The sequence below is a fragment of the Rhinatrema bivittatum genome, chromosome 1 (genome assembly GCF_901001135.1).
Source record: "Rhinatrema bivittatum chromosome 1, aRhiBiv1.1, whole genome shotgun sequence".
Classification (NCBI taxonomy): Eukaryota; Metazoa; Chordata; class Amphibia; order Gymnophiona; family Rhinatrematidae; genus Rhinatrema; species Rhinatrema bivittatum.
This window is the reverse complement of record NC_042615.1, coordinates 146,202,697-146,215,222: the sequence shown is the minus strand read 5'-3', so window position 1 is coordinate 146,215,222 and position 12,526 is coordinate 146,202,697. Positions and strand designations below refer to the sequence as shown.

The 12,526-nt window shown below is 45.5% G+C and overlaps 1 protein-coding gene across 3 annotated transcripts in view; it reads right to left on the bottom strand.

Moving 5' to 3' along the window:
* Positions 1 to 12,104, bottom strand: part of CORIN (corin, serine peptidase) — a 513,735-nt gene extending 501,631 nt beyond the window's left edge. For 2 of the 3 annotated variants that reach the window (XM_029588293.1, XM_029588313.1), the window contains exon 1: positions 11,828 to 12,104. In XM_029588293.1, the coding sequence (XP_029444153.1) occupies positions 11,828 to 11,908 (81 nt within the window). In that variant the 5' untranslated portion in view covers positions 11,909 to 12,104. The remainder of the gene's footprint in view (positions 1 to 11,827) is intronic. The other variant, XM_029588304.1, reaches the window with a different exon arrangement.
* Positions 12,105 to 12,526: the final 422 nt, after the last annotated feature.

The window sequence follows — 12,526 nt, the reverse complement described above, 5'->3', positions numbered from 1 at the left end:
CATGATACTAAATAGAAGGAACCACAGAAAGCAGCAACATGAAAAAAAAAGGACTTGGTGGTCAGCTTAGGAAAACGGTTGCTCAATTTACCAGCATCCATTTCCCGAACTCGTGGCTGTGTGCAGAGCGCCCGATGGCAAGGACGTGCTACGGACGGACGCACAGTTGATCCCTAGCACTTTCTTTTTACCATGGCGCCTCATTATCACACTGCATCAGGTACCCAGGAGCCATGGTTAGGCGCGCATTAAAAAAACGGGCACACAGTTTGGACAAAATTGTTTTACGCACAGCCCACTGCATCGGCCCCTCTGTAGGGCAGCTTCTGACACTGGAGGAGGAAACAAAAATGTGTACCCATTAACTAGCCCATCAGCCACCCCACACACTCACTCACACACACACACACACTTTTCATAACCAAATTAAAAAAAAAATATATATATATAGTACCTACCTGGATTCTGATTAATTTTAAAGTAAACTAACAACCAGGATATTTAAAACAAATCCTAGGACGTACTCTTTCACTCAGTGCTCAATCAAGCTGTGGAATCTGTTGCTAGACGATGTGGTCAAAGAAACAAGGATAGCCGGGTTTAAAAGAGGTTTGGAGGAGATACTGGAGGAAAAGTCCACAAAACATTATTAGCCAGGTAGACAAGAGAAAGCCATTTCTATCCTGGGAGTAACAAGAAATAGATCTTTTTGGAACCTGCCAGTATTTGTGAGTAGGACTGGCCACTTCTTGGAGACAGGATGCTGGGCTCCATGGACCTTGCTCTGATCCAGGATGACATTCCTCAAGTTAAACCCCTGCAAGTGACAGTGAGGCATAGCACCCAGCTTTTGATTTTCACTTTTGAGGAAAGTGGTTGAGCCCAAGATGTTAGAGGCCTATTATACACTTTCCATAGTACAGGCAAGCCCTTCCCACGCCAACTACTGTCACACATACTCCTCCCCCCAATAAACACTGGGACATCGGTTGTTTCAAATTCAAAGTGTATTTTTTTACAACCTACCTATAGTAACTCGAATCCTGAAATGGAAACTGAAACAGTGGAACATATGGGCCACAGCTTTAAATAAACCAAAGTATTTCCGAACCAAAAACCTTAACACCAATGCTAATGCAGCACTCACCGCCGAAGAGACTTTTCTTTTGTTATCAATATTTTCTTTCATCATTATTTATTTATTATTTACTGTATATCCACCTCTTTGCCCCTCATCGAGCCGCACCGCGCAAGATGTTCGGGGAATGGGACAGTCGCGCCATGCTGTCCCTATCATTTATTATTTTTATTCTTTCACCACATCCCCAGGCCAGCCAGACCCCGGCCTGAGTTATTTATCTTGTTTTATATTGCATTTATCTCCTTGGGAGCTGTTTGAAATGGACTAGCACTGATACCCACCACCAGCCCGGGTGCCCCCTATCTAACAAGCACCTGAGTGCCCCCATTGTAGCATCTTCCTTTTTGGCTGGTGAGCTGCTGCCACGGGAGGGACCAGTAACCCCCTACTAGGGCCTGACAACCCCATGATGCAGAGGGGATTTCCCCATACAACTCGCCATATAAAAAAGATATTCTGATTCTGGTGCTCTCTCAGTAACAGACACACAAACTCCCTTACTACCAGGTGCACTGTAAATCTACAAAACATTACTTGTGTGGCAAACTGCCAGACCATAGCAATGCTAACTCCAAGAACTCAGACAGCAATATCCCTGCCATAAGGCAACAGTGCACCACCAGTGCATGTCCTATTGAGAAAACGCAACAAATAAGACTGATACAGATCCCTACCTACTAGTAAAATACCTCACCTCACTCACACATACAGATCTGATCTTCACCAGATACAGAATAAAAGACCACAAATTACAAATGTGGAGACAAAAACTGGAATGGAAACCTCAAAAAGCCACTCTGCATGCAGTGCAAAACTGGAGAGCTAGAAACAGAAATACACATCCTCCTACACTAAGGAAAGTACAAAGAGAGAAGAAATGCACATTCCCCAGACTGTCATATTATGGCTCTTGCATCCCTTGTCACCCTCCCTCCCTGTCTCCATCATCCTTCACTTCTCCCAATTATTCTCTTTAAATTATTCGCTCACACTCGCATCCCTGCCCACCATTCCCGACCTCCCCCCCCCCCAATCCTCTTTCCTGTGCTTCCTTTCTCCCCTGCTTGACTCTCCCTACCTTCTTCATCCCATTCCCCTCCCTGCCCAGCTATCCTGACCTCCCTGTTTCCCACCCCTGCCTGCTCAGCAGCCCCCACACTCCCTCTCCCTCCCACCTCTATCTGCTCAGCATCTCCAACTTCCTTTCCCCCACCCTCCACAGGGTGAAGAGATCAGCAGCAGCATCGCTCCCAGACTCAGAAGTGGAAGATAAATTTGTGTCCCATTAGGCCCCAGAGCAGCAGGAGCTGGCAATGTCTCGCTCTGATCTAGATGGAAGAGGAAAACAACCTCCCACTGGGCCAGAAAGAGGAGAAGAAAATGAGAGCAGCCTCCCATCAGGCCCAATGTAAGAGATGTCAACCAACTCCCACTTGGGCTGATAAGGAGACGGCAGCCTTTTGCTGGCCCTGCGACACACCTCCCAGGCCCTCGTGACACACCAGTGTGTCCCGACACACCTGTTGAGAACCAGTGATCTAAATAAACCTTCACATTGGGTTATTTATTTATTCAGCTTATATTCCACCTTTCAGATCCTTCAAAGCGGGTTACATTCAAAGTGGGTTTTTTCTGCAGGTTGTATTTGTGCCCCACCCAATTCTCTCACATACTTGCTTACGACTCTGTTAACTTTCTTCCCACCTTTTTCTATTCGTTTTTTACTCTTGGCTCCTTTTGACACCAATCTAGGGATGATATGAGATCACACGATGATCAAATCTTGTCCTTGCGCTCTGATCAGCATCATCTCTCTCTTTATTGCTGTTATCAAGTTGATGCCTTTCTGTGATACCAAATCATTAGCCCCCGATAGTATGATGATAATATCCAGCTTAGGGTGGCCACCTGCCATAGTTTAGGAATCAGCTGGTCCCATTTCATTCCTTTCCACCCCATCCATTTTGTAAGTCCAATGTTTCGCCACCTGATCTCGTGGATGTTATTTTTCTGGACCCATAAATAAATGAATGTCCTATAATCCACACTATTTTTGGCCAGTGTTCACGAGCTGTCCTTTGCCTTGCCATGATAAGAAAATTAACTTGAGATAATGGATTTTCACTGCTAGTACGTGTTCAGCCCTCACATAGCTTTTGAATCTGTCCGATTTGCTGAATCTGTTTATCTTCCATACCCAACTCCTTGGCCCCAGTGATGTGGCCCCAGTCCTAAATGAGTGTGTCCCGTATACCTTGGGGGTCTCGCTTGCTGTTTCAAGGCACTTGACATCATCCTCTGGAACTGGAACCATAGCTTACCATTTTGTACTCTGCCAAAAGGCCTGTGCTTGACTTTGTATATCTACTTAGTACCAATAGAAAGGCTGAATATATTGTATAAAGTATACTTTTGTATAAAGAATACTCTTGTCCACTAGCAGCAGTTCTTCTAGCAATCTTGTGAGGTTTCCTTACCCATGGAAGAAAGAATCCACATAGTAATAGTCACCAATTGGGTGGGGTGCCCCCCACTGTAAATTTGCCTTGAACTCTAGATCTGCACAATCTTTTACCTTTTAATTTTATATTCAGAATGTGCCCCGATTCTTCGCCTGAATAATGACTAACCATTGTTACAACTTGATGACAAACAGAATGTTGGGAATTATTAGAAAGGGAATGGTGAATAAAACGGAAAATGTCATAATGCCTCTGTATCGCTCCATGGTGAGACCGCACCTTGAATACTGTGTACAATTCTGGTCGCCGCATCTCAAAAAAGATATAGTCTTTTTTAATGTAGCCCGTTGTTACGGGCTTAACGGCTAGTAGAATAATAAAGATTGAGAACTATTTCTCATGCACTAGGGAAACACAGTCGGCTTGTGAAGTTTAATGCAAAGCAACAGTTGACATTTTAAAGCTTTTTAGGGAATTCAATCCATTCTGATTAGCTACTTTGAGGACACAATTAAATTCTGTTTTTAACCTAATATGGGCAGGCAATCAACATAAGAACATAAGAACATGCAATACTGGGTCAGACCAAGGGTCCATCAAGCCCAGCATCCTGTTTCCAACAGTGGCCAATCCAGGCCATAAGAACCTGGCAAGTACCCAAAAACTAAGTCTATTCCATGCTACTGTTGCTAGTAATAGCAGTGGTTATTTTCTAAGTCAACTTAATTAATAGCAGGTAATGGACTTCTCCAAGAACTTATCCAATCCGTTTTAAACACAGCAATACTAACTGCATTATCCAACTGTTCCATCCCCTTTATCATTTTGGTAGCCCAGAGAAGGGCTACCAAAATGATAAAGGGGATGGAACAGCTCCCCTATGAGGAAAGGCAAAAGAGATTAGGGCTGTTCAGCTTGGAGAAGAGACGACTGAGGGGGGATATGATAGAGGTGTTTAAAATCATGAGAGGTCTAGAATGGGTAGATGTGAATCTGTTTTTTATTCTGTCGGATAATAGAAAGACTAGGGGGCACTCCATGAAGTTAGCATGTGGCACATTTAAAGCTAATCGGAGAAAGTTCTTTTTTACTCAATGCACAATTAAACTCTGGAATTTGTTGCCAGAGGATGTGGATAATGCAGTTAGTATTGCTGTGTTTAAAAAAGGATTGGATAAGTTCTTGGAGAAGTCCATTACCTGCTATTAATTAAGTTGACTTAGAAAATAACCACTGCTATTACTAGCAACAGTAGCATGGAATAGACTTAGTTTTTGGGTACTTGCCAGGTTCTTATGGCCTGGATTGGCCACTGTTGGAAACAGGATGCTGGGCTTGATGGACCCTTGGTCTGACCCAGTATTGCATGTTCTTATGTTCTTATGTTGATTGCCTGCCCATATTAGGTTAAAAACAGAATTTAATTGTGTCCTCAAAGTAGCTAATCAGAATGGATTGAATTCCCTAAAAAGCTTTAAAATGTCAACTGTTGCTTTGCATTAAACTTCACAAGCCGACTGTGTTTCCCTAGTGCATGAGAAATAGTTCTCAATCTTTATTATTCTACTAGCCGTTAAGCCCGTAACAACGGGCTACATTTAAAAAATATTTCAGCCCATTTCCTTCCCCCTCATTCTCCCTCCCACTCCCTCCCCCTCATTCTCCCTTCCACATCCCCTCCCCATTCTCCCTCCCACCTCTATTCTCCCTCCGACTCCCTCTCACCTCCCCCCTTTAGTCTCCCTCCCACCTCCCTCCTCTAGTCTCCCTTCCTCTCATCTTTCCCCCTCCCCTCACTCTCTCCTCCCTCCCCCTCCCCTCCCCTCACTCTCACCCCCCTCCCCCCTCCCCTCAGTCACTCCCCTCCCTCACTCTCTCCTTCCTCCCCCCTCCCCTCAGTCACTCCCTCTCTCTCAATCCCCTCCCCTTTCAGCTCATCCTCAACCCCTTCCCTCGGATGGCGCAGACGGAAGATCTCGGGAGGGGGGTCCCCTCCTGCGCGCACCGCCGCCGCTACTGCTCCTCGACGCCACTGCCACTACTGCTCCTCCCAGCGCCATTTTTTTTTCAGGCACGCGGATTTGCGGCACGTCAGTCAGGGCTCCTTTATCTAGTAGAGTAGATCATTCTCACCACCTGCGCCTCCAGCAACCAATGGATTGTTTGCTAGAATGTGGGCCTTTTGGCTCTGGCTTTTTTACGTCACAAATATTTGTTAATTGCTTTTTGTTTGAACCCTTGTGTTCTTCAGTGGTCTGCAGACACCACTGTCTGACACCCCCCCCCCCCCACACACACACACACACCCATTAAGTTGATAAACTCCATGGCTTCCTCTTGTTTACATGCCCCTAACATGTCCTGCTCAAATGACCTTAATCTTCATCTCTACTTTTTACACTGCAGTTGGTTTCTGACTCTTGCATCCATAGGGCAATTCCAATGCAATTTCCAAGCCAGTTTAGTGAAAACTAGTAAAGATGTGCATATATTGCCCCAGCTGCAGGCCTATACTGTAAGGTGCGCAGGAAAGCAGGCGCTCAGTGTTGAGCGCCTGCTTTCCTAACACACAGCCAGCCCCCTCTCCTGGCTGCGCGATACTGAATTTAAATGAGCAGTTACGCTAAAAAGGAAGCACTAAGGACAATAGCGCATCCCTAGTGCCTCCTTAGTAGCAGAAACCCAGGAGAGGTGGCTGTCAGTGGGTTCAGAAAATGGATGCTCAATTTTACGAGCATCCGTTTTCTGAACCCACTGACAGTCACGAGTTAGGAAAACAGACGCCGGTAAAATTGAGCTTCTGTTTTCCTAACCTGACCCGCCGGCACTTTTTTTTTTTTTAAGCTTTTTGGTTCCTCCGACAATATCTGAATGTAAAATGTGCGGATCGGGCACACAGTTTTTTCGACATCTTTGGCAAACTGCTACCGGTAATAGCCTCATCAACATACATTTTCATGTGATAAGCGCTATTAGTTTTGGGGAGGGTTTGGACACGTGTTATGGACACGCTAAACCCCTTATTGAATAAGGGGTTGTGGACGCGCGCCTAAAACACGCATCCAACAGCGTGTTAAACAGTGCGCTCAGCTGAGCGCACTTTACAGTATCGGCCTGTATGTTCCTCTGGTTTTGCTATTGAATGCCAAAGTTATTTCTAGTCTCCTGAGTTAGCTCCTAAGGCATATTGTGAACTTCTCAACTTTAACATTTCTGCATCACACAAAACTGAGAATTGCTTCATCTCAACCTTTTGTTTTCACAGGTGCTGACTTCCTGTCTGTCCAACTTACTGAAAGGAGGCAGTAGCTAGCTCTGAAAATGAAATACCAGACTACCAATCTATAATCCTTAGAAGCGCAAATGTCTTCTTGCAGGCTACCGTCCTTAAATTAAGCTGTTAACTCACTGAAAGACCCCTGGTAATGGTATTATAAATTAAATCAGTCTCCTCCAGAAACTTTTGAACTATGCATACTTTCTCAGATTCCCCTTTAAGTCATAATTTAACATCAAAGTAACCTTTTTTGCAAATTCAGCAAAACTTTATTGAACTATTTTTTCTTGTGCTATATGTTCTTGTTATTTAAGTTAACTCTTTGAAGGATAGAACGTATAGGCAAGCTTAGTAAAAAGTTACGTATATACAGTCTCTCATCCTAGCAATATAAGTTCTATAGGCAGCTAGTTATATATCTGTCTATACACACATACATATACAATACAACCTCTCACCCCCACACCCTCTCCCTTATTACAAACCCTCTGGTGCTTGGCGTTATCAGATTCTTCCAGCAACCCCTTCCTGGTGAGTGTGCTACTGGTCAGATCCTTTTGTTACTGCTGGGGAGCCCATCCATTAGCATGCCTATGTATATCTAAAACAGCTTCTTATGCAATGCACTATCACTACTAGCAAAGGCAGATTATCTGCTTTACTACTCCTGGCTGGTTGCCTATGCCCATTCCACATGCTGCCACAGTTCATTCACAACTAATACCTGCACATATTTGCTCATCCATTAAACAAATTGATATAATTGTTTTTAATTTAGCTATTAACAGGGTACTACAGCATTTTATTTCAAAAGATGACAATCATCTTAAGAAGTATCCCTCTCTCATGCCCCTCCCCTCTGCCATGTGTACATGCGCGTGCACGCACACACACACACACACATACACACCATTCTCATGTTCACCATTCCTGTAGTTCATCTGATCTGTGGGCCAGTGGGGCTCCCTCTGCACCACCTCCCTGCAGGTTTTGATTACCATGTCGCATTCTCTCTGGTCCCCACTGTTCTGCATCTGTCTGCCTCTCTAATCCCTTGCTGCTTCACGCCTGTCCCTCACCACTCCACATCTCTCTCCATCTCTCTCAGGTCCCTCACCACTCCTCATCTGTCTGCATCTCTCTCAGGTCCCTCACCACTCCTCATCTGTCTGCATCTCTCTCAGGTCCCTCACTTCTTCTCATCTGTCTGCATCTCTCTCAGGTCCCTCACTTCTTCTCATCTGTCTGCATCTCTCTCAGGTCCCTCACCTCTCATCTGTCTGCATCTCTCTCAGGTCCCTCACTTCTTCTCATCTGTCTGCATCTCTCTCAGGTCCCTCACTTCTCCTCATCTGTCTGCATCTCTCTCAGGTCCCTCACTTCTTCTCATCTGTCTGCATCTCTCTCAGGTCCCTCACCTCTCCTCATCTGTCTGCATCTCTCTCAGGTCCCTCACTTCTTCTCATCTGTCTGCATCTCTCTCAGGTCCCTCACCTCTCCTCATCTGTCTGCATCTCTCTCAGGTCCCTCACCTCTCATCTGTCTGCATCTCTCTCAGGTCCCTCACCTCCTCATCTGTCTGCATCTCTCTCAGGTCCCTCACCTCTCCTCATCTGTCTGCATCTCTCTCAGGTCCCTCACCACTCATGTGTCTGCATCTCTCTCAGGTCCCTCACCACTCCACATCTCTCTCCATCTCTCTAGGTCCCTCACCTCTCCTCATGTCTGCATCTCTCTCAGGTCCCTCACATCTCTCTCCATCTCTCTAGGTCCCTCACCTCTCCTCATCTGTCTGCATCTCTCTCAGGTCCCTCACCACTCATCTGTCTGCATCTCTCTCAGGTCCCTCACCACTCCTGTCTGCATCTCTCTCAGGTCCCTCACCTCTCCTCATCTCTCTTCTTCTCTTTCAGGTCCCTCACCACTCCTCATCTCTCTTCTTCTCTTTCAGGTCCCTCACCACTCCTCAGCTCTCTGCATCTTTCTCAGGTCCCTCACCTCTCCTCATCTCTCTTCTTCTCTTTCAGGTCCCTCAGCTCTCATCTGTCTGCATCTCTCTCAGGTCCCTCACCTCTCCTCATCTGTCTGCATTTCTATCTGGTCTTTCACCACTCTGCCTATCTGACTCTCTCTTGGGTCCCTCTTCTATCTGCATTTCTATCAAGTCCTTCACCATCCTATTTCACCCCTTCTGATCTCTCTCCCCCTCAGGACCACACTGTCTTGATATTCTAGCTGTTTCCTCTTTATTTCCATCACAGACATTACCACTCCACTGGCTCTACTGCCATTGGTGAAACTGTAACTTCAGATGGTAACTAAAAAAAACCCACACTGTCCAGTCTATACCATGCTGCTCTTGTTCCATAAATTTGTGTGCCACATATAATATCACCTTTTTACAGGTCCTGATTGTTTCTTAATGAGGAAGATTACTTTATAGGCCACCCCAGGTACCTGATATACACCTGCTATATGCATCCCTTGCACTGTGGACCAATCTTTTCTCCTGTTTCTCCTATTCTGGACCAGGTTGGCACTCTGTCCTTCAGATCTCCTTGGTGGTATCAAACTGGGAGTCCCACACTTCTCGTTCCTTATAAGTAATGCCTGGGTGGCCGTTATACTAAATGAAACAACCAAGATTCCCAGCTGTATCTCTGACAAATTTTAAAAACCTCTGTTGCCTCCCTGCCTCTCTCCTGCTGCTGCTGCTATCTGTCTGCCCACCTTCCGACCTGGCCTTCTATTATCTCTACTGTCTCTCCAATCCCTCACCTGTCACAACCAGGTGGACCTGGGCTGCTAATTGCGCTACCCCTTGGGAATGTGCCAATCTATCATTGTCGTTCACCACCGTAGCTCCAATGGCTAGAAGTTGGGACCCCCTATTTCAAGTAAAAACCATGGAGGAGAAGCAGCGTCTGTGCTATGTGTCCTTGGCCAACTAGGGGCATCTAAGGCAACTAAATCATTGTAGGTTTTAGCAAAGACCTGTAACTTTGGAGAGAGTAATAATTTGTGATGACCTTTGTTAATTTGTGATAGACCTTTGTTAATTTTCTAGTTTCCTCTCTAGCCGTAGCCCCATTACGTCATACCCCAAGTTCACTAGACCCTGTTTTATTGTAACTTTGTCTATCCTTCTGCAATTTCGTTAACTGTTCTCGTTTATGTTCCTAGCGATGTTACTTCCCTTTGTTCCTTGTAAATCGATCTGATATGATCGAGATCATGAAGCTTGGTATAGAAAAGAGATAAATAAATAAATGACCATACAAGGGGTATCGTCAGAATTTTTCATCAGTCTGGAGTGGTACTGCTCAGCTTTCCACAAGAGCAAATACCTCACTTGAAAGAACAGGGTAGGAGAGGATTGAAAGGAAACAAACACTTTGGGACCAGGACCAATTTGTATGGTAACTAACATGCCAACACATCTGGAAGACATAAGTAAGAAGATCAGGATTTAGATCTGCAGCAAGAGTCATCTTGCTGCAGATCTAAATCCTGTGCATCCAAATCTTTAATACACTGCTAAGCTTAACCCAGGCAGGCAGCAGGGTCCTGGGAAGTGGAATCTGTACTCCACTTTTACAGAACAAACCCCTAATCAACATCTCTCCTTACAGTCTCAGTAACTGGTTGGAAAATAATTTTGCACAATTTCTAGTAGACAACCTGTAAATTCCCAGAGCCTCAGTTTGGAATTGTAAGAGAACATATTGACCAATGTATTTTTTCTGTTAAAACTGAAGGGGGTATTGTATTATTATTTTAGGAGGCTGCTTCCAAATTTGAAGGCATACAATATTTTGGACTTCCAAGAATTAAAATGTAACTGAATGTATCTTCTCTTAATTTTCCAGTGGTCAATTTGGAAGTTCTGAACAGACTCCTCAACCATCCCCAAATCCCTCAAGCCATGAGGAAAAAAATTGACACATCAAGCCCTGTGAACACATCGAGCTTTTTCACAATCCATTCTTTGGTACGGATCATTTTTCTTTTAGCTCGGAAGACAACAGACCCCCCCAGCATGCTTAGTACAGAGTGCTGAAAAGCCAGGACTGGCTGGAAGAAGCCCGGCTGGTCCCTGTGCTGAAGGCTGGACACCCTTTGCTGCTCCCAGACAGATTAAGGACTATTGAAGCCCCGTTAGTTCAAGGCGGTGATCTTGATCCTCAGGAAAGGGCGAATGATCATTGATTGCATACAGGAGCAGCAAAACAATTAGCCTAACCTAAGGCATAGATTTTTTTCCTAACTTGTTTCAATTGATCCGTTTCCTTGTTTAGGAAAAAAATATATATATATAACTGAAGTTTCTTAAATGTCAAAATAGTATAGGCAGCCCTAGGGAGCTTCATTCTGAAACTAGTACACTGGGCTGTAGTAATATTAGATGTAAGCATATTGCTCTGCTTAACTTCTAATGTCTACAAGAGCGGAGGGTTTTAACTTCTGTGTGAAATCCGAAATCTAAACTCCATGGTTTATTTGCTAAAGATAAGCGATCTCAGCACTAAACTTGTATTAATGGTGATATAAAGTGCTGCACCTGAATTCCCAACAACGAAAAAAAAAAAACAACCCCAAATATAATCATCACCTTGCACACAAGTGATCTAAACTGAAGTATGCCGAGAGCTATAAACTAGAAAACCGCTTTACACTCCCAATATTCCCTTTAGGACTTCCAGTAAGACTTTGGATCGAACTGGGAGCTTTAGCTCAGGGAAATTAAATAGGTTCGACCTTACAACAAAAGCTCCTTTTTAAACCCCCCCCCCCCCCCCCCCCCAAGATCTCTTGGTTTCGTTTTTTGTTTTAGCAGACCCTGCATTGAATAATTCACTTCCGCAACGAAAGAAAAGTACGGAAAGCTGGACCGTGTAAGGCAGATTCCCCCCCAAGCACCTGCCGAGGTGCTGTGGCGGGGCTTACCCGGCTCCTGCAGAAGACGGGCCGGTACTGCTCCTCCGGAGGCAGGCAAGCGAACTGCTGCTGCTGCTGCTGCTGCTGCATGGCTCACGCGCTCAGGCTGCTCTCGTGCCGCCTCGCGCCCCTGCGCTGGCTTTCTCCTCATTCAGCGGGCACGTGTCAAGCCGCAGGAGGGGGGGTCGCCATTCTTTGTATACCGGGCAGAGCCCCCCCCCTCCCCCCACCAAACCCGCGACACCTCCGGCCCCCACCAATAGTCAGCGCGGCGGGGCAAGACTGCCCCCCCCCCCGCACCCCTTCTTCCCCGCCCGCTTCCTTCCCCGGCCGAGCGAGGCAGCCTGCACACAGCTTGAACGCGTAAACGCGTGGCGAGGCGAGCGCACACCAGCAACGGAGTTTCTCTCTTTTTTATTTTTTTTTTTTTTGCTTCTGTATAAGGTAAGATACAACCACGAGCTCCTCAATGCTGAAGAATTTATTAGATGCACAGCAATACCGCTCTTGAACAGTTCACGTGCACGAGTAATACCACAAACGCTGGCAAAAAAAAAGAAAAAAAGCGCTTTGAGACTTTAGATGCTAGGATTTTAAGAGTTACTGAAATTTACACACAGATCCTTTTAGCCTTGGAACCGGCCCTGTCTCTCTTTCTCGCCTGCTTCAACAATAATATCCTTAAGGATGTGCAACTGCCCGATTCAC